The sequence below is a fragment of the Ziziphus jujuba genome, chromosome 10 (assembly GCF_031755915.1).
Source record: "Ziziphus jujuba cultivar Dongzao chromosome 10, ASM3175591v1".
Taxonomy (NCBI): domain Eukaryota; kingdom Viridiplantae; phylum Streptophyta; class Magnoliopsida; order Rosales; family Rhamnaceae; genus Ziziphus; species Ziziphus jujuba.
In genome coordinates, this window is record NC_083388.1 from 6,591,290 (window position 1) to 6,614,236 (window position 22,947).

The 22,947-nt window shown below is 31.7% G+C and overlaps 2 protein-coding genes across 40 annotated transcripts; one reads left to right on the forward strand and one right to left on the reverse strand.

Annotated features, from left to right (window-relative positions):
- The first annotated feature begins 6,555 nt into the window (after positions 1 to 6,555).
- Positions 6,556 to 12,910, forward strand: LOC107410740 (disease resistance protein Roq1-like). 4 transcript variants are annotated; one of them, XM_060812403.1, is made up of 7 exons: positions 6,556 to 6,650; positions 6,797 to 6,847; positions 6,961 to 7,653; positions 9,559 to 10,681; positions 10,785 to 11,126; positions 11,240 to 11,992; positions 12,119 to 12,910. In XM_060812403.1, exons 3-7 carry the CDS (start codon positions 6,974 to 6,976, stop codon positions 12,563 to 12,565), a joined length of 3,345 nt encoding a protein of 1,114 aa, XP_060668386.1. In that variant the 5' UTR covers positions 6,556 to 6,650; positions 6,797 to 6,847; positions 6,961 to 6,973; the 3' UTR covers positions 12,566 to 12,910. The 4 variants fall into 4 exon arrangements, with proteins under 4 accessions (XP_060668386.1, XP_060668387.1, XP_060668385.1 ...); XM_060812404.1 differs by lacking the exon at positions 6,556 to 6,650 and having other exon boundaries at positions 6,665 to 6,847; positions 11,240 to 11,944; XM_060812402.1 differs by lacking the exon at positions 6,556 to 6,650 and having other exon boundaries at positions 6,666 to 6,847.
- A 1,514-nt stretch (positions 12,911 to 14,424) lies between these two features.
- LOC125421183 (uncharacterized) lies at positions 14,425 to 20,861 on the reverse strand. 36 transcript variants are annotated; one of them, XR_009634587.1, is made up of 8 exons: positions 20,392 to 20,763; positions 19,993 to 20,275; positions 16,705 to 16,769; positions 16,511 to 16,604; positions 16,069 to 16,175; positions 15,415 to 15,459; positions 15,255 to 15,336; positions 14,425 to 14,763 (listed from the first exon to the last, which is right to left on the reverse strand). XR_009634587.1 is itself a non-coding variant. In XM_060812281.1 (3 exons), exons 1-3 carry the CDS (start codon positions 20,414 to 20,416, stop codon positions 14,614 to 14,616), a joined length of 471 nt encoding a protein of 156 aa, XP_060668264.1. In that variant the 5' UTR covers positions 20,417 to 20,779; the 3' UTR covers positions 14,425 to 14,613. The 36 variants fall into 36 exon arrangements, 1 of the variants encoding a protein (XP_060668264.1); XR_009634576.1 differs by adding exons at positions 17,569 to 17,604; positions 18,668 to 18,980 and having other exon boundaries at positions 14,425 to 16,175; positions 20,392 to 20,861; XR_009634571.1 differs by having other exon boundaries at positions 15,411 to 16,175; positions 20,392 to 20,775.
- Between the last annotated feature and the right edge of the window lie 2,086 nt (positions 20,862 to 22,947).

Genomic DNA, 22,947 nt, shown 5'->3' on the forward strand with positions numbered 1-22,947 from the left:
TATTTGGCAGATAACATGTTCATGGTTTATGGTCAATATGGCTTTTGGGATTGCTGGGAGTAAACGTATAACTATTATTTTGTAACTACTGTTTTGTACTTTTTGTTTTGCCTTTGGTTTCTAAACATTACTGTCAATTCTAGTGCTTAGTTCTGCACTATTTTAGGTGTCATACTAAGTTTTGAGCCTAGAATATATATCTATGCCAGTGACCTTGCACCTTCGGAACTCTTGAGTTCCTCTGTAAAAGAGAAACAAAATGGTATTTTTCTCTTGCTTGCTTGTAATTTCTTCTCTTTCAGTTATCATACTCATAAGTTGATTTTCATCCACATGTTAGGGTTGATTTCTGCTTCTTTGCATTTTCTTTTATTGGCTTGTAGTTTTCAAATTTATGGTTAAGTTTGAGTTTGGTTGTATGAGAACATGTATGGTTTGTGGATTGATGTGTTTTTGTGCTGTGGAGGAAATGCAAGAACAAAATTAATGGATATTTGACAAATTTGACCCGGTAAATATGGAGATAAAAATTTTGTTTTTGTTCTTGAACTTGTTCATGCTGTTGCTTAAGAATTCATGTGTTTGATTTTGAACTAAAGGGTGTACTTTTTTCTTATAAGAAAACTTTGGAGTTATATTTCTTTGTCATTAAACAGTGGGTCTTACAAGTAGGCTGCAGGATGGGTGATCATTTATCCTTGTCACTGTGTTAGTGAATGCCACTGCCACAGTCATGTTGGTCTCATAGGAGCGTTCACTGATAATAAGCAGCAATATATGCAACAGAGTTGGTTTGGTTGATGAAAAAGAGGGGTGTAGAATAGAAGAAGCCGAAAGAAGGGGTGGGATGAGAGTTAAAGAAGGGGGAATAGGGAAGGAAAGAATAATGGTTTAACTGTCTTTATTTTGGGGAAAAAAATAATAACAAAGAGAGATGAAGTGAAAAAATACAAAGAGGGCCAAGCTTCGTCTTAGTAATCTTTCCAATTCTTGATTGAAATTATATAGTTTGAAAAATATTCAGGTGAAACTAAAGTTATACGATTTTCAGTGAAATGTAATGTGAACCTGATGACTTGAAGTTTACTAGCTACAAACTGAACCCAAAACCATTGTTCTATTAACAATGCTGTAACAGTCAGGAGTGATTGAATGATAATTATTTATGGCTAAAATGACAGGTAATTTGCAGAGTTTATGGCTTATGGTATCATGTTGTAATGCTATAGGAGTAGGAACCAATATAATCATACCCCTCCTCTCCCCCCAGTTTAGAACCATGTAGCTAGAGAGCTTCATGGATTGTGGACCCTCTTCTGAGGTATGCTTCTCAGACCATTACAGGGTAAAAAGCGCTCCTAACTCCTAAGGGATTCCAGAACAGAAATTGCTTTAAATTCACAATTTTGGAAATTTTGTTGAGGATTATGCTGTTGGATTTTGTTGTTTTGCTCAATAGTAGCCGTGAGAGACGGTGCGAAAAAGGTATAAGAGACTGTAGGCTATCAATTCTTAGAACAAGGACAGTCCAAATAATACATGTTTTCTTTCGGACTCTTGAGTAGTATGCTTAAAAAATGGACGTCCTGAAAGAAATTTAAGAACAGTTAAAGCAAAAAGTTTGCTTCTATGTTTTTCAAGTGAGCAACCTCCATTTGCTTGTTTGTATTAATGTTCGTATGCCCTAGTTATGCAGAGAACATGAATCAACAGTTGGTTCGAAGAAGCCTTATTCTAGAAAGACTAGTTTCATACTTGATACTATGGTTTAAAGTAGTTAATATTAGTATACAAGCAAGATATACTCACAGTATTAGGGTTTAAAGTCTCTTGTTTTCCATATGTAAATGGCTCAATAAGCATGCAGAGATTGCTCTTTCAAATGTATAGATGTCTCCATGATATAGTAAGTCATAGTTCATAACTTGAGATATTTCTGGCTGATTGACATTCATTCTTATTACATTTCTCAAACAAGATTGACTCAATTGATACGCCTTTCACGCCTATACCTAGGAGATCATGGGCAAAATGGCACTTATCAATGGAGATACTCTTAAGTGCATGCATGCTATATTTGGCATTACAATAGCAAAATGCAATGTCATTAGAGATGCTCTAGCAAATTCGATGTTGGACGATGCTATCTTATGTTAGAGTGGACTGACTAGAAAGCATAAATCTTTGATTGGTGACTAGAAGATTGCAAAGTAGAAGCTAGTTTCTTTCTCTTCAATTTCACAAGAAATGTAGATTGTGGTTTAAGGATTAAAACCAGGTCTCCCCGTGTAAAAATAAATTCTACTTGCATATTTTCAGCCCTAAAAAAATGGAAGGGGGAATCTCAGACAAACCAGCAGCGAAGTCTTGCTTTTCTTAGACGTTAATTTTGAATTTGAACGGTATTACCACAAATTATAAATTGGAACCATGTGACTGGTTTATTTTTATGCTAGTGCTCAGCATGCATTCACTACATACAAACAAAAAGTGGTTTTCCAGATCTGATCCTTTTCCATATTTACAACATTTCTCAGTCATATATAACATCTGGCTCCTCGCACCTAAGCTTCTTTTCGATGTGAGAGGAAAAATGTTTCCACGGGATGCCACGTGCTTATCCATAGTCACCAAAAGTAAAGAAACAAAAGAACATAAGTACATATATATGTAGAACATGATCATTGATTAAGGGGATAATTTGGAGAAAGCCTTCGTGTTCAAAAATAGAAGGTGTACATACGGCAATTGGATCATGGTGATCATGATGTGATTAGAAGAACCACCCTAATTTTATTATTGATTGAATTTTATTTTGGTATTCTAAAGTTTTAGATTGCAATTTCAGCTATGAACTTTTAATTTGTGTAAATTAGATCTTAAAATTTTTAAATTCATTGCAAATTGGTCAAATTTTTAACATGGTTTTTTAATTGATCAGGCTGATTATGCTGATGTTATTATTATTTTTGAAAAATAAAAAATATTTTTTAAAAAATTGAAATTTTTTATTTTTTTTTATTTTTCTATTTTATATTTATGGTTTTCTATTTTATAGTTTGTATCAGTGCCTTTTAAGTGTGGGTATCGATTCGGTTCAGTTCAATCGAATTGATTCTTTTTGTGTTTTTCAAACCAAATCAAATTGTATTATAGAGGAAAACAAACCAAAACTTGCCTCGGTTCGGTCAGATTGAATATTTTAATATATGTTTTAATCTTTTAATAATTTTTTTAAAATTATTATATTTTTTACAAATTTAAATTTAATATTATTAATACATTTAATTAAATAATATATAAATATATTAAAATATATAATTAATTATATTGAATAAAAACCAAAACCAACCAGTTTGGTTCAATTGGTTCGGTCTGTCCGATTTTTGTCCATCCTTAATTCTTTTGCATATAAATTAAAATATCAATAATCATAATTAAATATTTTTAGATTTAAAATTAGATCAAAAATAAAAATTAAAATGAAATTGCAATTTTTGATCTAATAAAAATAATTTTGTGAGATTAAAAATTAAAAATAATTTTTAAAACCCAAAAACAAAAAAAAAAAATTAGATAAAAAAACCAAACTAAAAATTAGATCAAAAACTAAATGAGAAACAATTTTTTAAAAAATTGAAAAAAATAAATTTGTTATTGTTTTATTTTATAATTATGATTTTTTATTCAAAAAATACTGTCTATTCCTTTTTTATTTAAATTAAAGTACCTACCATTATAATTAAATATTTTTTGACCTAAAACTAGACTCAAAAATAAAAATTCCAACGAAAACGGAATTTTTGATCTAGTGAAAATAATTTTATTAGACCAAAATATCAAAATAAAAATTACAGCAAAAATTATAAAATGAAAATATTTTTTTTTGAAAAATAATTTTTTCAAAAAATTGAAAATTAGACCATTTTCTTAAACCAAAATTGAGGCAAAAATGGAAAAATTAATTAGAATAGACCAAAATGGAAGAATGGAATATGTCTAATTTTTGCTATAATTTTTATATTTCTATTTTGAGTGGCTTATTTTTTACTCAAATGGAAAAAAATTTCAAAAAAGGAAACATAGACCTTAATTTATTTTTGTATTGGTATTTTGGTCTATAATACATTTGTTCAAATGTAAAAAATAAACCACTTTAGTCCCTTTTTTTTTTTTTGGGGGGGGGGGGGGGGGGATTGGTCTATAAGATGAAAAAATAACAAATATATATATTTTTTTAAATTATTTTTTTATTTCTTAAAAATGAATTATTTAAAAATTTAACAAAAATTTTTTTTATTTTTTTATTTATTTATTTTTTAGTTTTGGACCTAAAAAGTTATTTTTAATTTTTTGTCTAACAAAATTATTTTTATTAGACTAAAAATTTCAATTTTATTTAAATTTTTTGAATCTAGTTTTAGGTTCAAAAATATTTAATTATGATTGTGAATATTTTAATTTAGATAAAATAGGAATAGAGATAATTTTTCAAATAATAAACCATAAATATAAAATGAAAAAATAACAAATGTATTTTTTAAAATTTTTTATTTTAAAAAATAGGTATAATATCACCATGATATAGTATAGATGTTTGCATCATCAATTTTAATATCACCTTTAAAATTAGACCAATTTAAGATGATTTTAAAATTTTAAAACCTAATTCACTCAAATCAAAAATTTACAATCCAAATTGCACAATTTTATAATTTAAAAATATCAAATGCAATTTACCATTTATTATTTGTTTTAACTTTTCCTTAAAGATATTTAAGCTATCAATTGCCATTTTTAAATATGTCTTTTAGATGCTCATTACCTTTTTGTCCTTAGCAAATACAAGGGGAAATAATTACGAAAATAATAATAAATTTAAGAATGTCGAGCTGCTTAAGTAGGTTTTTAACGGTGAGGATTACATAGACAATAAATTTTGTGAAAATCCTAGTATTATTGCTTTTCTTTTTTTGTTAGTTAATTCCTTAGTTCAATCTTTGTCCTATTCCAGTTTTGGCATGCATTCATATATTTTTAGAATGATATATCCTTAGTCTATACTTAGTCTATATGCTTATTATAAGCGAGAAGTGGTATGGAATTTTGGTCCACTCATTGTTCAAAATAGTTAAAAAAACGGCTATCTCTTTTGCGTTTTGACTTTAATTTTTATTTTTTAAATTAAATTCATAGAACGTCATCGTTTCAATGTTGAAAAGCCCAGAATTGGAATGACAACTGTTTAAAACTTTTGAATTCCCCTTAAAATTACATAAATAATTTTTAATTAAAAAGGTTAAAATTGGTAGTTTAAACTTTTATATCTTTCCAAGTTAAAATCGATAGTTTATGCTTTATAATTTATTTATTTATTTTATCTAAATTTAGCATTGCAGTATGCTTTTATTATTATTTGCTTTTTTATGAAATTGATATTTCACTACTACTAGAATTATATTGATTGAAATCAACTTTTGTTTTTGATAAAATAAAAAATGTATTTTTTAATTTTGATTTTATTCCTCTATAATATTAGCAATATAATTTTAAAAATTAAATGCAATGTCAATGTGTGTCAAAATATTAATATTTTGAAATCAAATTTTTAATTATCATCTTAATCTAATATAAAACTTTTAAAATAAATATTTTCATTGTATATATATATATGTGTGTGTTAATGGAAGTTCTAAAAAAATTATGATATATTTTTTATATTATTTATTAAAAATTATGTTGATTAATTAACACTAATAAATAAAAAATATTTTGCTTTTTTATTGTGGATAAAATATTTTAATCTCTATATAAAGTAATTGTTTTTGTTTTTGGAAGTGTGAATATATATATATACACACACATATACATGCTTAATACTATTACATATCAACACATATACATGATTAACACCATTACACATCAACACATATACATGATTAACACCATTACACATCAACACAGGTACGAAGCACGTGGCCAAACCCAGTACTAAATAAAAGTTCCAATTTACCAAGAAAACATATATATATGAAAAGCTGTGGTGCCAATATTTACCCAAAAAAACCAAACAAAAAAAGCTGTGGTGCGAATTGCGAAGTGTGAACTCCAATTATAAGCACCTGGCCAAACCCAGTACTAAATAAAAGTTCCAATTTACCAAGAAAACATATATATGAAAAGCTGTGGTGCCAATATTTACCCAAAAAAACCAAACAAAAAAAGCTGTGGTGCGAATTGCGAAGTGTGAACTCCAATTATAATTTGCTTCTTTGTCATGGGAAAATTTCAAGTGTTTCCAGAGTACTTAGCACTCAAAACTCCTGATTTACAAAAAGAAAAATTTCAAGTATTACTTTATGACTAATAATTTTTTTTTTTAAGGAGTACTGAATCTATTTTTACAAAAGAGAAAAATTTCAAAAATTACTTTATAAATTACAAAAAGAAAAAAAGAAAAATTTCAAGGATTACTTTATGGCTAATATATTTTTTTTTTTTTTAGGAGTTATGAGGCTTACGTACTCCGGGAGTACTTGAAATTTTTCTCTTTTCTCATATAAAGTAAAGCCTCGTTTCACTCATTAGTCTACCGCCGTGTGGAAAATGGGTAAGCTGAATTCGGTGGAAGGTTCAAGGAAGACAGACAAGTAATATGGACCCCCTTATTTAATTTTACTTTTTCACTAATTAGAGGAAAAGAATCTCATATTTATATTATGATTTCAAATGAGTAAGAGATGAAGCTTCTTCCAAACTGCTTTTTAATTTTATCCCACTCTCTGTCCAAACACAGAAACAGAAACAAAAAGCTTTTTCGGACGGGCACTGGAGAAGAGCCAGCTTGGTATTTTATCTCCATTTACAATGAGTTGTGTATATATACATATATATATACATATATATGTATAATTAAGGGAGTTTCCATTCGCACTAATTCACTTGTGGATTTGCTTGCAGGTTATAAATTAACATGGTTGTTGGTAACCAGATCTGGCTATGTCTTAGCTTAGTTTTGGGGTCCTTGACCCTTACCCAGATCTTGCTATGTCTTAGCTTAGTTTTGGGGTCCTTGACCCTTCTTTCTTACCAAAAGAAGAAAAAAGAAACTAACAAGCCCACTTCTTCTTCTGATTCCTCTTCTTCTTCTTGTTCTTCTGAATCCTCCCTTTGTTCTTCTTCTTCTCCTTCTTGTGAAGAAGAAGAAAAGTATGATGTATTTCTTAGTTTCAGAGGTGAAGACACCCGTCATGGTTTTATTGGATATCTTTATGAGGCTTTGTGTAATAAGGGTATCCATACCTACATGGATGAGCAAACCCTTGAAAGTGGTCATGAAATTTCACCGACCCTTATGAAGGCGATTGAGGAATCTAAGATTTGCATAACAGTTTTGTCCCAAAAGTTTGCGACTTCTCCGTGGTGTTTGGATGAATTGGTGCAAATACTTAAATGCAAGAGAAATGAGAATGTCCTACCTATTTTTTATGGCATAAATCCATCCACTGTACGGGAACAGAAGGATAGTTATGCGGAAGCATTTGCTAATCATGAACATCGTTTTAGGGGCAACAAAATGGAAAAGGTGAAGCAGTGGAGGGATGCTTTAACAAAAGTGGCTAATCTGTCCGGTCATGATTCAAAAAATTTTAGGTAACTTTTTTATCTTACTCTTTAATAAATTGTACAAAATAATTAAATCATATTTGCTAGAGAGAGTAATAATTAACAATGTTTACTGATATTCGAAAGCATCAATAATTTTGCAAATGACAAAACTCTTAGCTACAAAATGTAAGAAGTTATCCATGAAAAAAATTTGACCGACAAAAGTTTTTATGTAGCTAATTTATCACAATAACTCCATCACTAAAATTATCTAGTGACAAATTTTATTGTTTTTAGTAATAAACATTTCTAGTCGCTAAATATCTTAATGATATAAACCTTTTTGTCACAAACACATTTTTTTAATGATAATATTTTCGTTGCAGCTAAGAGTTTTGTCTCTATAAATTAACCTTTTTGTAATGTCATTTTCTGATGCTATGGATTTTTGTCTGTATTGACTCTATTTATACTAGTTCCTAATGCTTCTTATTAGACACCATTTCTATGGTTTGCATTACTTTTTCTGTTCACCCTGTTACTTTGGTCGGCTACTGAGCATAAATTTTATGTTATTCAAAATTAGTACTTGTACAGCAGGTAAGTAAAGTTTTGGTTTTTCAACCCCAAAAAAACTAAAGTTTAGGATGCATTGGATTGAATATTTCAGGTGGCAAATTAAGCTTTAGGGGTAATTAAATATTTTTTATTGTTTTTACCCCTAAATTTATAGATTAGCCTTTTTGTTGTGCCATTATCTTGGTCATTTTTTGATCAAATCAATCTAATTCATATCGTTGTCAAAAAAAGAAAAAAAAAAATCTTGACCCATAATAACATTTTTCAGTAATGAAAATTGTGGGATAATTTGAGAGAGTGTTTTATTTGGCGAAGCAAACTACAAAATGCAGCCTATGACCAAAAAAAGCCCTTTATAAGATGCAATAAACTGTATATAGGCCTGTTTGGTAAATAGTCGTGGAATGCACTTGACTGGCCTGGGCTGGAGAAAACTTTTATTTAGTTCCATAATATCTTTGGTGTACTATCAGACTAAGAAAAACTGAATAAACTATACAATAATATTTTATGCTGAGAAAATTATATATTAGCATTTTTTTTATATTCGTATAATTTTTTTTTTATATATTTGATTAAACTTTGATTTTATATATAAAATTAGACTATAAAATATTACATGTAATGGTTAGTATACTTGGTAATAATATTTAAATAATTTTAAATTGCCAGAAGTATATATTAAATTCTTGTCGATCCTCTTAAAAGGTTGGCTAATGTGATTAAATTTTTAGAAGTATGAAAAGTAATTATATAATGAAATATATTTAATTATCATTTATGTTATGAATAAAATTAATTAGATAAAATGTTTACCTAAATTTTTTTTTATTCAAATGTTTACTTTCATTTGGACGTTATATCATATGATCGATTGAAGTTATTTAATTATACAATAAAATGTGTTGTAAAAATAAATAAATAAATAAAAAATAAAACTGCTGTTATATACAATACGATGAACTCATTCTTTATTACCAAAAAAAAAAAAAAAAAAAAAACTTGTTCTAAGAAATAATTTGAACAACTAAAATTTGTATGTCAAAAGAAGATAAAATAAAAGGACCAAATAGGAAAAATTCTAACAAGCAAGTGCATTCAGAAAACGAACATACGCATTAATGCTTTCGCTTTGAAAGTAAAAAAAGAAACTTGATACAATATAATAAAAAGTGAAATCAATTAAGAATATTATTCAATCGGTAAGAACAAATGCAAATATTGAATAAAAACTTAAAATAATCTGGATATATAACATATATATTGATTGTTGACATAGTCTATATTTATTTCTTTTAAATACCAAAACTTATATTAAAGGTTTTTCGTTTCTAACAATTTGTAATCGATTATTTTGTTCGATTTTGTTAGGTATGAGTGCAAGTTAGTTGAAAAAGTTGTTGGAGACATTTTATCGAGATTGCCTAAGTACCAATTAACAAATTATGGGAACCTCATTGGAATTGAAAAGTCTGTCAAAGAAATTGAAGCATTATTCAGCATTGACGAAATGGATATTCGCATCATAGGTATTTGGGGCATGGGTGGCATCGGTAAGACTACACTTGCTAGCATTGTTTTCCAAAAATATTCATATTCTCATTTCGATGCTTATTGCTTTCTTGAGGATACTCCAGAAGAAGGTGGTAATACATATCATTTGAGATGTAGACTTATTTCCAAGTTATTAAAGGATGCAGATCCTCTATGCACTGACACTCCAGGTGTAGGGTCAAGATTTATTCAAGATAGATTCCGCTACAAAAAGGTTTTTATCGTTTTAGATAATTTGAATGGAAGAAGATCCAAATTGCAAAAGTTACTTAACGGATATCAGTTTGCTAATGGAAGTAGAATCATTGTTACAAGTAGAGATAAGCAACTGCTTAGTACATCGGCTCATGCAATTTTTACTCATGCAATTTACAAGATGGAGGGGTTAGATGAACATGATGCTCTTCAGCTCTTCCGCTTCCATGCTTTTCCATCAAATTCACATGCAACAGGTTATGAGGCTTTATTAGAAAGTGTTGCACGTTATGCAAAAGGCAATCCGTTAGCTCTTGAAGTCTTGGGTTCTTCCCTTAAATCCAAAAGCATTGAAGAATGGGAAAGTGCATTGGATAAGCTGAAAACATATCCAGATGCTGACATTCAAAAAGTGTTGAGAATAAGTTTCGATGGATTAGGTGACAAAGGCATCCAGGATATATTTCTTGACATGGCATGCTTCTTTACTTTTCCTGTATTTAGAGAAGATCTAGAAAGCATATTAAATCGCACTGAGTATTCCGATGCAGCAATAGGAATAAGTGCTCTTATTGATAAATCCTTACTAATTGAATATTTGTTTTCAAACGGAGCACTTTTGGAAATGCATGGCTTACTACAACAAATGGGCCAAGGGATTGTTTGTGATGAAAACAAAGATTTAGGAAATCGTAGTAGACTGTGGAAAACTAAGGATGTCCACCATGTATTGGAAAAAAATACAGTAAGTGCAAATACATATTGATTTATCCATATAAATATTTTAGTTAAAAATTTCCTTCATATTTAAATAGTATCCTTATATATGATAATGGTTTGATTGTCAGGGAACATCTACAATTGAAGGCATATTATTGCATATGAAAGACCTGAAAAAGGATGTAAAAGTGAGCCCTACAGCATTCTCAAAGATGCATAATCTACGATTTCTTAAAATAATGCTTGAAGATTACTTCTCTCTCTTTGAAACGAGCTACGAACTTTACACAGAAAAATGTCACGGACGCATAAATCTTCTTGATGGGCTTGAGTCCTTTGTTTCTGATGAGATAAGATGTTTTCATTGGGATTGTTACCCTCTGAAATATTTGCCATATTTTAGTCGAGACAATCTTGTTGAACTTATTGTGCGTGGGAGCCAACTTGAGTTGCTTTGGAACGAAGCCCAGGTATGTATGCTTAATTTAGTTATATAAAAATATATGTTGTATTAGGGATGTAGTACTGTTTAATTATAAGTAGATGAATAATTCTGTTATTTATTTATTTTTTTGGTTGTGAGCGGCAGCCACTTGAGCTTGTGAAGTTAAAGAAGATCGATCTTAGTTATTCTGAGCACCTTATTCAAATACCAAACTTGTCTCGGGCTATAAATCTTCAACATATAGATATGACAAATTGCGAAAATTTGGAAGATGGCATAGAAAATTTTCCAAACAACCTAAGAGTTTTAAATATGGGTGGGACAGCAATTAAAAGTCTACCAGAAAGCATTTGCAAGTGGAAATATCTGGAAATACTGGATCTTTCTTACACAAATCTGAGAAAGATTTCAGAAATCTCGGCTCCTATGGAATGCTTGGTTAAAATTTTGTTAAGTGGAACAGAGATTGAAGAGTTACCCGAGTCAATTGAAAATCTGACTGTGCTCGAACATTTATTTCTTTGCGAGTGCGATAAGATTAAGTTTCTCCCAAACAGCCTGTGTAACTTAATGAATCTTATGGAGTTGTACCTTGATGGATGTTCATCACTTGAAGAATTACCTCCCCTTCCACATGGTTTGATGACATTGTGTATAAGTGAATGTGAGAGATTGAAATCAATAGCAGAGCTTCCATCATCCTTATATGAATTGTTCGCAGACGACTGCACATCGTTGGAGACAATATCCAGTTGGGGGTGGCTTCCACGCGAGCCATATATTGACTGCTGCACTTATAGCTTTAAGAATTGTCGAAAATTGGATGACCACACGTGCAACAAGGTAATTGCTGACCGAGCACGCCGTCTGTCATTGCTCGGTCGAGATGATGTATGTATATTTCTCTCTCCCTAAATATCTATCTATCTATCTATCTATCTATCTATCTATCTATATATATATATATATGATTTTTTTCGTGGCTCGGATTTTAGTTTCTTCTCCATATATTGCCAGGTAGTTTTTCGTATCACGTATCCAGGAGATGAAATCCCCGAATGGTTCAGCTGTCAAACCGATGGTGGGAAGTCAATCAATATCCACCTTCCTCCAAATTGGTTTAAAGGGGGATTGACAATTGTTTTTTGCTCGGTTTTCTATAATCGTCTTGATTCTAAGAATTTTGAAATCGTTTTCAAAACCAGTGATGGCATGTGTTACAGTCTAGATGATTTTGTGTACCGAAATTTTGCTGAAACCACTGATTCAGATCATGTGTTTATTAATTCCGAGCATTTGCTTACTTCTGATTGGAGATTGTCAGATGTGTTTGGGCCAGATTGGTCCTCCATCTGTAGCAACATTACCGAGGCTTCCTTCCGAGTACGCCACACGTACGGTATAAAAAAAAGCTTGCGTGCGAGGCTTTTTATAAGGAGTGAGCAGGAAGACGAAGAAGGTTAGCGATTGAGGAAGTGATGAAGAAGATTGCCGTTCCTATTAAGAGGCTCTTGATGATCTCTGAGAGATGATGTGCTTGTGGAACTGAACCATTAATTTTGTTGGTCGGAAAAAGCTGACCAGCCAGCAATGGCGAGGGAGGTGGGTTTTGAGAGTTGCTGCTGAGTTTTTTCTTTGTCGTACAAGTGAGTGAAGTTGAGTGGAAGGGAAAGAATCAATCATCAGGGACATGTTCGGTAATCTATCTAAGCAATGTGTAAGCTCCGCTTTTACTGCTCGAATTTGTATAAATTACAGACTTACATTTAATTTTGACTAATTGTATACAATTAAATATTTTAATTTCAATTGCCAAAAAAAATTAAAAATAATAATAATAAATAAATAAATAAATAAAATACAAATAAAAATAAAAGGAAAAGAAAAACTATCTGTAGATCACTAGAGCTCAAAAGATAGTCTAATGGAAAAGTTATGGAAAAGTTTTCTTTGGGCGATATTACTAAACATTGTCCTTTCTTTTTTTCTATATAAATGAAATCGAATGTACATTCATGTCTCAAGCTGACATAAGTATTTTAGATTACATCATATAATATAAATATGTATATATATAGTAACATTTTATCTAAAAAGAAACAGTTATAAAAAATTTTCATAGCTTTATGTTATTTATTTACTTTTAGCTTTTGTTGTAATTCTTTTTAACATTGATTTCCTCATTCGAAATTTTCATAAGGTGACAGACTTTATGGAACAAATAATATTGAAACTGTACCTTCCTGCTCAAACGTGCTGAGAGACATATTCACAAGTAGCTTTTAAGTAAAAAACCATTGACTACATGAAAAACTGAAACAGTATAATATATGATAAGGCTTTTCCATTAATATATAAAAAAGCAACCTTAAAATTTTATATCAATTACATGACTAGCTAGAATTTTGGATCGTGAAAATAGAACTAGTATATATATATATATATTTTCTTGTCGAAAGATAAAGAAATTTTATCGAGAAGAACAATTAGAAGCCAAAATGCAAGCCAACTGAGGCTTGATGAGTAGGGTCCCAGTTTTTAGATATCCAGTCATCAGCCCGTTTCGAAGACCTGGGCACCAAATGTGTAGTAGAAGAATAATGAATGAAAAGTATCACGCAAATAGCGAATGGCAGCATTCAAGGAACCGATCCTCCAATCACAAGCAAGCAAACCATCTGTAAGACCCTTAATAAAGCTGATCTTTATTCTTTTTTAATTAAGGAATAAAAGGAAACCCCATGCCAATCCCCAAAAGATGAAACCAACAGTAGCAGTACCTCCTTTCATAGTCCTTTCATGAAAAGCTCCATCATGCATGCGTTTATTTGTTTCTTTATTTATTTCATTATCAGCAGCAGCTCCTGTTCCCATAGACCCCCCATTTATGTCCAAACTTTGATGAAGACTTGGGAAGTGGTTTTAATTATAATAAATAAAAATGCATAAAACTGTTCTCTTCCTTTTTTTCATTACAAGATAGATTCAAATAACATCCTCCTGACATTAAATTAAAACTCATCCCTCCAGTAGCAACCAGTCACCAATTCTCATTGATAATGCAAACTCAAGCTAAGATCTTGGATGTTATCTACACTAAGGTGCTAAATAACATCTTGGATGTTTCTTACCATATGTACTGGTTTTAATTTGCAGAACATAATTTGTGAGTACCATTCAAGGGAAAAAGGAGCTTCAATTGTGAATCATTTGAATATTTCTGAGATCCAAAAAAAAAAATATATATATATATATATATGTATATGTACATAAAGGCTTGCTATATCTTCACCATGGGATGCAGAAAAATATCAAGAAATAAAGGATCAAAAACCTTCACCACACCTAAGAGTAATTTAGATTCTGGCTTAACAGCTTCCGGAGAATTCTCAAATAATTACAATGCCGAAGTCTGCTGACGGAAGAGACAGAATCAGACCCGGCCATGCTGGTCGTTTTAAATAACAGAATTCTAACCAAATGAATGCAAGAAATTAACTTGCATGTAAAAATCATACATAAGAAATATTAGAATAAAATGAAACGGTGAGTTTCATGCTGTTGCCAACGGTCACATTTTTGGATGGTCTGCAGTGGTCGGTTCTTCCTTCTTCATCACCATGTCTATGGATGAACTCTCCCAATCCCTCCAGTGACAAACACTGCAATGCCAACCTTCAACAGTTTCGTGTCATGAAGTATTCCCAACAAATACAAAACAGACGAAAGCTCAAAATTTGCATCTAGTAGTTTCTATAACCAAACACTGCAGGGGATTTTTTGAAACAATAAATATGTTTAAGAACAGAGATGTCACCAGAGAAGCAATGAACATGATTGCAGAACCAGATAACACAGGCAACATCTAAATAGCTTATTTCATCTAAAAGCTCACATATTACCTTATAATTGTGCGCGCGCGCATGCAAGTGCACATGCACACGCACACGCAACACACACACACACACACAAAATATGGTCTAAGAACACTTCAAGCATGGGTATAGTTGGTAGTTACCCATTTCATATTTCCTACATTTGACACCATGAAACAGCAGACTTCCTATTTCGCAAAAGTATATAGACCTTAACAGCTAGCAAGACACAGGACAATAGAACTTTGATTATTGGCTCTACGTTTGAGATTACTCACAACGTGTGCAATGTCCCTCCAAGCTGACTTTTGAGCTTGGGTACAAAGATTACAAGCCTTGCAAGTTCTTCTGTGCTCGAACCTGCACATAAAATATTTTAGCAAAGCCAACAAATTTAATTACAATCTATCTTGCATATTTTGCAGCCACATTACCTACATTGGCAAACGAGCGAGCAACCCCTGGCCACTAAACGAGCTATATCTGGCCACATCAAATTTCCCCATGGTAAACTAAGCTTATGCGGAAGATGATCCGGAATTTGAGAATATGAGTTTTATCATATTATAAAAATCACCATTCCTCAATCTCAACCAAAGCATCATTAAAAATGAGATTGGGAAAGGATCTAATTAACAAACAAAATTCAGAGATGCAGACCTTATTTTTTTCTTTTGCTCACATAATTAGAATCGACCAGAAACACTTAGTGCTCATGATAGGTTCAGCACTTGAAATGGATTACCATATATTCTTTCTTGTGTCTACAATGCTTCATTCTATCTTTACAAGTACTTATACAAATAAAACTAGGGATCACATCTTGTAAGAGAAATTATACAAAGTATAGCCACTTTTGAAATGGATGAAAATCAATATATTTATTTGCATATTCTATCCTGAACTTTCTCCAGTTCACAGATCAAATCAATTGAAGTCGGCTAATCCCAATAACTCAATCAAGCTTCATAGACTACTTGCAATCATTTGTTCATGAACCGGAAGATAAATTATTACAACTAACATAAGCTACATATCAAAGTGCACATCTTAAACCAGAAACTAGAAGTAAAAGGTAATATAAACACCTACGCATGGTATGCCATCTAAAATTGCAATACTAGCAGGAACAGCTCCTTTCTCCCTTACATTTGCCTCCACCTCCATGATGCGTTCCAGTGTCTATGGATATGGCATCTCTAAGCATAAAATTGAAGTTCTCCCAGTTAAACATTCATATAATATCCGTATACATAACACAATGAAAATAACAAATACATAGCTATTCACACATCTTATGCTGTAGTTATCAAAATAAATCCTAGAATCACCAGAAAAATTACAAACCCATGGTAAAGCCAATGCATGTGACGGGATAGAATCAAACAATTACTAAACTTGAATAAGTGGATTCACTATTCTCCATTAATTTCTCCATAAATTTTAATTCTTGATATAAATTTATACATATAAATACATAAAAGTAGAAGTGGGCAAACAAATTAGTTTTAAAAGTAGGGGGTATTTTATTTACCATGGGAAATGATAATGGATTGAAGGGCAACAATAGCTTGTCCATTTAACAGAGCTTCAGAAATCTCAGGAGAAACCTTGATAAACCCTGCACCCTGTTCACAAAAATAAATAAATAAATGGTCCATCTTAAAAGTGAAAATTGAAAACCCAGTATTGAAACTTAACAAGCAAAAAGCAAAATGAAATTGAAACCTTGTAGACCGAGCATGAGCGTGAAGGATGCAAGTGTCTTTGAAGACTGGATAGCCTGGAAGCAGCTGACGAACAAGAAGAAGGAGACGTCATTTTTATGCTTGTTTAGCTACCGGGTTAGACTAGTATTGTTGTTTGAATTGTTTGTCAGGGCACTTATTCATAACAGCTATTCTATGATCTCAATGAAACAGGATTAGCAATAGAAAGTATATAACCATTCTTTTTGACTAATGACATCATGCAAAGGGTTAAGATCCCTGTAAATGATCAAGTACAGAGAGTTCCTACTTGAGTAAATTATAATAACAATACAATATCGTCCAAGCTTACAACGGCATATAATTAGCTTCCTCTCCATTTCTCAATGGTTTTACAGGTTCCGGAGTATAGCTCGAAAGCATGTTTCTCAGTCAAGGTGAGAATACACGCTTCAATGGTAACGGTTTTAGAAAACCGATTAACAAAGATGAGTGGCAAAAAGGGTTCCAAAATTTAGAGAGCAAAGAAAGCTTAGAGCAAAATTATGTTTGTATTTCCATGATAAAAAAGTTGGCACAAAATATGGGCAAAAAACCTGCAAACAGTTGTGTAAAGAAGTTTGCATAGAAAGAGTATCAATTAAACCAATATATGAAGAGCCTGTACAAAAACAGAGGCAATATTGGATGTGAAATACTGCAGCTTGATGATAATGAAACTATTTCTTTTTGTATGCAGTTACAGCTAAAATAACCACAAGCCAAGATCACACTAGCTTTAACAACTTAAGCTTAAAATTTGGTTTCAACTAATGGCTTAAGCTTCTATAAGGATTTAATTATTCATCAAGGTTTTCAGTGCAACAGCAGTTTTTCTTTATACCATGACCTCTAATCTGGCTTTAGGTTTTATAAGACCCTGCAAATGAAGAGAGACTTGGGTCAACACAAAAGAGCTTTCTGAAACACATAAATCTTATAAAACTTGGTTATTTATAAACCTTGGTCAAGATGTTAAAGTAAATATCCACTTTTAATGCGAGAAATGTGAGAAACAATTTCACAAATAGCTTTGAAACATGCATCGGTTATGATGTATACCATGCTGCGCTCATGATCTTCTTCTATTTCGGTATTTCTCAAGGGGACGAGATGAAATGAAAGACAGGGATAAGGATTGGAGGATAACTGGGAAAACTGAAGATAATGTACCATCATGAAAAGAATAAGTAAGCCGTGAAACTTATCAGAGAGAAAAATACTGAACATAGGTCATCAACCACTACTTGAGAGATGAACAGGAAACGGCCAAAAGCACATTATACCCATAAAGTGCAACATATATGAACGTACAAAGAGGAAATCTGAAATGTAGATTATATGGATGATCTCTGAAATCATTCTACAAGAACCAAAAGATTCATTTAGTTGTTCAACACAACTCAAAATCGACCTCTCTTGATACTAATATCACATTGGAGACGCAAGCATAGATAAAGTAACAAGTCGTTGGATGGTAACTGCATTTTTCCAGCTTCAATACTCAGACTGCACAGGAGTCTTAATCTTAGGAGCTTAAAACAATGTCATCTACTTTGCCATCCATGGATGTCAGAGAATTAAATCTTCTTCCGATGACACAACAATTAATGTTATCATAAATAGAAGGAACTGCAAGTATTATAAAAAATGATACAAAGTTGATTGATTAAACATGCAACACAAACTAAATAACTAATTATTGATTTACAGAAGGAATGAGCACAGACATGGACCCACACAATCTAATACCCGGTGTGAGATATCACATTGTTCGAGGAACCCTAGATGCTGTCGGAGTAAAGGATCGTCAACAAGGACGTTCTAGTGCGTTGTAGATTCTTATCCAAGACTTGTATCGTTTGATAATGCCATGTGAATCGCTAGAAACATGTGAAGTGTATTAGATCATTGTATCGAGTAGTTGGATCATAGTCTCTTACCATAAAAATGGCTGCATGCGCAGCAGCACCAACTATGAGAAATCCACCAATCCACATGTGATGTGTGAACAATGAAAGTTGTGTACCATAGTCAGTAGCTAGATATGATAAGGGGGCATCGAATACATATGATGAGCTACAACAATGGTTAAAGAGCCCAACATAGCTAGGTTAATAGATAATTGAGCACGCCATGACGTTGTTAGGATCTCATATAGACCTTTATGACCCTGGCCGGTAAATGGGCCTTTATGAGCCTCTAAAATATCTTTTATGCCATGACCAATGCCCCAGTTGGTCCTATACATGTGACCTGCTATTAGAAAAAGAATTGCAATTCTGGATTGAGATAAAATTTTCAAGTATAGTAAACTTTCAGCATCGTTAAAGATGAAAATTTCAATTTCACGAATTTATTTCTAAAGTATGGTACTATTTTTTCTTTTAGTTAAAGAATAATCAAGCCGATTGGAAACTCTCATGGGTGAAGTTTTGTTGGTAAGCAGCATATATATTTGAACCACCCGATTTTCACCACCAACCCACCCTAAGCCGCATCTCTCAAAAAAGAGGGAAAAAAAAAAAAAAAAATCATGAATAGATAAACCTGCTCCACAGTAACCCAAAATTTGAAGGCAAAAACCAGACGTAGTTGCTGAAGACGCTAGAATCTGGGAAACTATGATATTTCGAGAAAGCACTCTCATACATTAACCTTTTTCCTGACTTGTGTATTTATTGATCTACAATTTTCTTAGCATATTTTCAACGAATTTTATCTTTCCTTTTCCTCTTATTGCTTCTTTTCAAAAGGTTGTCTTCATAAAAATAAGCATCCACAAACATTGAAAAGATCCACAAAAGGCCTCGAAAATTTATTCTCACAAACAGATAAAGCAGTAATTTTCTTCAAACAGACAAGAAATCAAAAAAGTAAAAAGCAAATTAACAAAAAAAGGAAGTATTTGTTGAGGGTCCATAACTTAATTGTTCTCACAATTTTTTCGAATAAAACCCACTTTATTTTCAGAGTGCCATCAATGTATATGGTTGGGAATCACTCTAAGATTCGTAGGGTTTATCCAAACAGTGTCAACTATCATTTCCTGTGTTCATCAGCCAAAAAAACACAATAATTGTAATTCCATAAATAACTACGACATGCAGCACACAGAAAAGCATTCAAAGCTCAAGAAGAGTTAAAACTTGAAAGGACCAATATGCTCTTAAAGGCTATAAAAGCAAGCATAGCAACATAAATGCAAATATATATATATATATATATAGATAGACACAGAGAGAGAGAGAGAGAGAGAGAGAAGTACCTGCAGAGGAGAAGAGACCAAATGGGAATGGCGTTTGATTTCATCGAAAGCAAAATGAGTGAATTCCTGTAAGAAATTGCAGAGATTTGGATAGAGGGCCGCTTCCGCTTCGAGCAATAATCAATGGTAGAGAATATGATAGTCCAGGTGGTTACTGGTGGAGGCATTTGTGGTAACAGAAGCTCAAGGATGAAGAAGAAGATTCCATTGAAGAAAAAAGCGGAGGAAAAAAAAAAAACAAAAAAAAACAAAAAAACGAAAAAAAAGCTTCCCATAATTGGGGCTGAAGAAGACAAAAGTAGAGAAAGTAAAAACAAAACTTTATTTTCCTTCAGTTTTCTCAGCAAATAAAACCGCACAAAGGACCCAAAAATAAATAAATGGATAAATAAAACTCACCCGGCTCAAAAGCTACATGTTCCATTATTATATATAGTCATGGTGATTCAAATTCCCAGATATTCAATCAAGCAATCAAATGCAGCAATCCCACAAACACAACAAGAAATTCCACGAAGGACCATGATTTTCGATTTTCTGAGACTCACTCGCTGAGTTTTATGACTTCCAGCGGCTCAAAAAGGGTAGTCCATTAGACACCAAAGATCTTGAAGCAAGTATGCATTGATAAGTCAAAAAAAAACAAAAAAGTACGCGATTAGTTTTGCATGCTTCTTTTATTTTTTGCATCTAATTAATTCTTTCTTTTTTTTTTTTAAGCAAAAGAAAAATAACTTCTTTTTCAATATGATTTTCCAGAATTGGATTAAATCCAGAATTGGGCTTTTTTTTTAATAGTTAGTAACTTTTTTTTTTTATTAAGAGAAACAAGTACATCTTTCTTTTGTCAAAAAAATAAAAAACAAAAACAAAAAACACTAGTACGGCCTACAAATTGTGTAAATTGAGTTGGTACACAGCAAATCGAGTAAAAAAGCCGCATCTATAACGCTAATAACACATCGGAGTTTTCACTTTCAGAGACCATGGAATTGTGTTTTGTGTATTCCCTAATTTCTCAACAAAGCAAAATCAAACAGATTATACTTGTGACTTCCCTAAAAAATAATAATAATAATAATAATAATAAAAAAATAATAAAAATAATAAAAATAATAAAATAATAAAAATAAAAAGAAAATAAACAACAAAATAGTATAAAACTGCTTTATATACATATATCCTTTAGTCTATACTATAAGCGAGAAGAGTTCCCAAGTTTTGGTCATGTTTTACTGTTCAAAATGGTTCCAAAACGACTACTTTTCGTGCGTTTTGGCTTTTCTTTTCCTTCCACATTTTATGCTTCTTTTTTTATTTTGCCATACAGGTGTCAGGGGTTGTGGTATGGCATGCATTATGGTTATGATGACTTACAGTATGGTAAGGATAGAGTTGGTGTACTTTATACAAAATTCTGGACTTCATTATTGTACTTCAGAAAAGACTTTGCCTTACCATGTAAGTAAAGATTTTGATTTATAATATTTTAAAGCCTATTTCCTTGGTTTTCAGTATTTAAATGCCATTGGTTTTTTTTCTTTTCTATTTTTTTTTTTTGTTTTCAGCTTTTCTCTCCCCCTCTACTCTCTTTATCAGGGACGACAAAGAACCTGAGGATTGTGTTATTCACTACAAAATTGGTAACTTTAATTTTTTCCATTCCTTTGTGAGTTCATGAATTTCATTGTGCATGGATCTTTGCATTTTTCATTGCTTTTGTGTGCACATGCATATGATTTATATTTCAGTTCTTCACCCAATATCACATATTGATATATAAAAAACCAACATGTATTTATGAACTTCAAGAAACTAAAGCTGATGATTTCCAAAAGTGCAGGTGAGGCAGATCCAATAGCGCTGAATCTTGAAAGTTCTCATTTACAATTTGGTGAAAGGAGTAGGAAGCAGTTTGCCGAGCTTAAAGACAATGCTTAATTTGTTATCATGGGAACCATCTTTTTGTTAATGTGGACATGATAGATTACTATCAGTTCATAAGTAGATTATTATCAGTCTTTTGTGAATTTATAGCATATTTAGACTATACTGTGATAGTTACACTAATATTATTATTTTGTACATTGCAAGATGTAATAGAAATTGATTTAGGTATAACCTAATACATTTCTATTAAATCTTGCAATTTATCTTAGGAAGATAGCAATGATGCTAAGATAGATTCATCTATGACACAAGTATTTTATGACAACTTTTTGTTTAACGAAAGTAAAATAGTAATTATGAGTTTTTATGATTGTACTTATATTTCCTATGATCATTTTTTATTTTTTGTGTTTCTTTTAGTTAATATATAAATCCATGAATAATTAAATTTCATGATAATGGACTAGAATCAAAATAAATTGTTTATGTTTTCATTAGTTTTAAAATTAATTTATTCTCACTAAATATCTAAAACATCTCAATATTGATTGGTGTATAAAAAACAAATAAAATTGAAAGGATGAAGCTAGAATCTATTTACGAACAATAATGGTTTTTGCTTTTTCAAATTTTCTGCTTTTCTAGATTTTCTGTTCATCTAAGAGTTGGTGATGCAATCTTGGTGCCTTTATCTAGAAAGTAATTCATTCTCAAAAGAGCGTGTCCATACCTAAAGATAAAAGACCTGTTTTAAGTATTCAAGTGGTGGAGGCTGATACATCGGACACCCATACATCGGATATTTTATATCGGACACCCATGTCTCGGACACAACTTAGCTCGGACAGACATCAGTTAGCTCGGCCATACACAACTTAGCTCGGATAGACATAACTTAGCTTGGACAGACATCAGTTAGCTCGGCCAGACACAAGTTAGCTCGGACAGACATCAGTTAGCTCGCCCAGACACAACTTAGCTCGGCCAGACACAAGTTAGCTCGGACAGACATCAGTTAGCTCGGCCAGACACAAGTTAGCTCGGCCAGACATAAGTTAGCTCGGC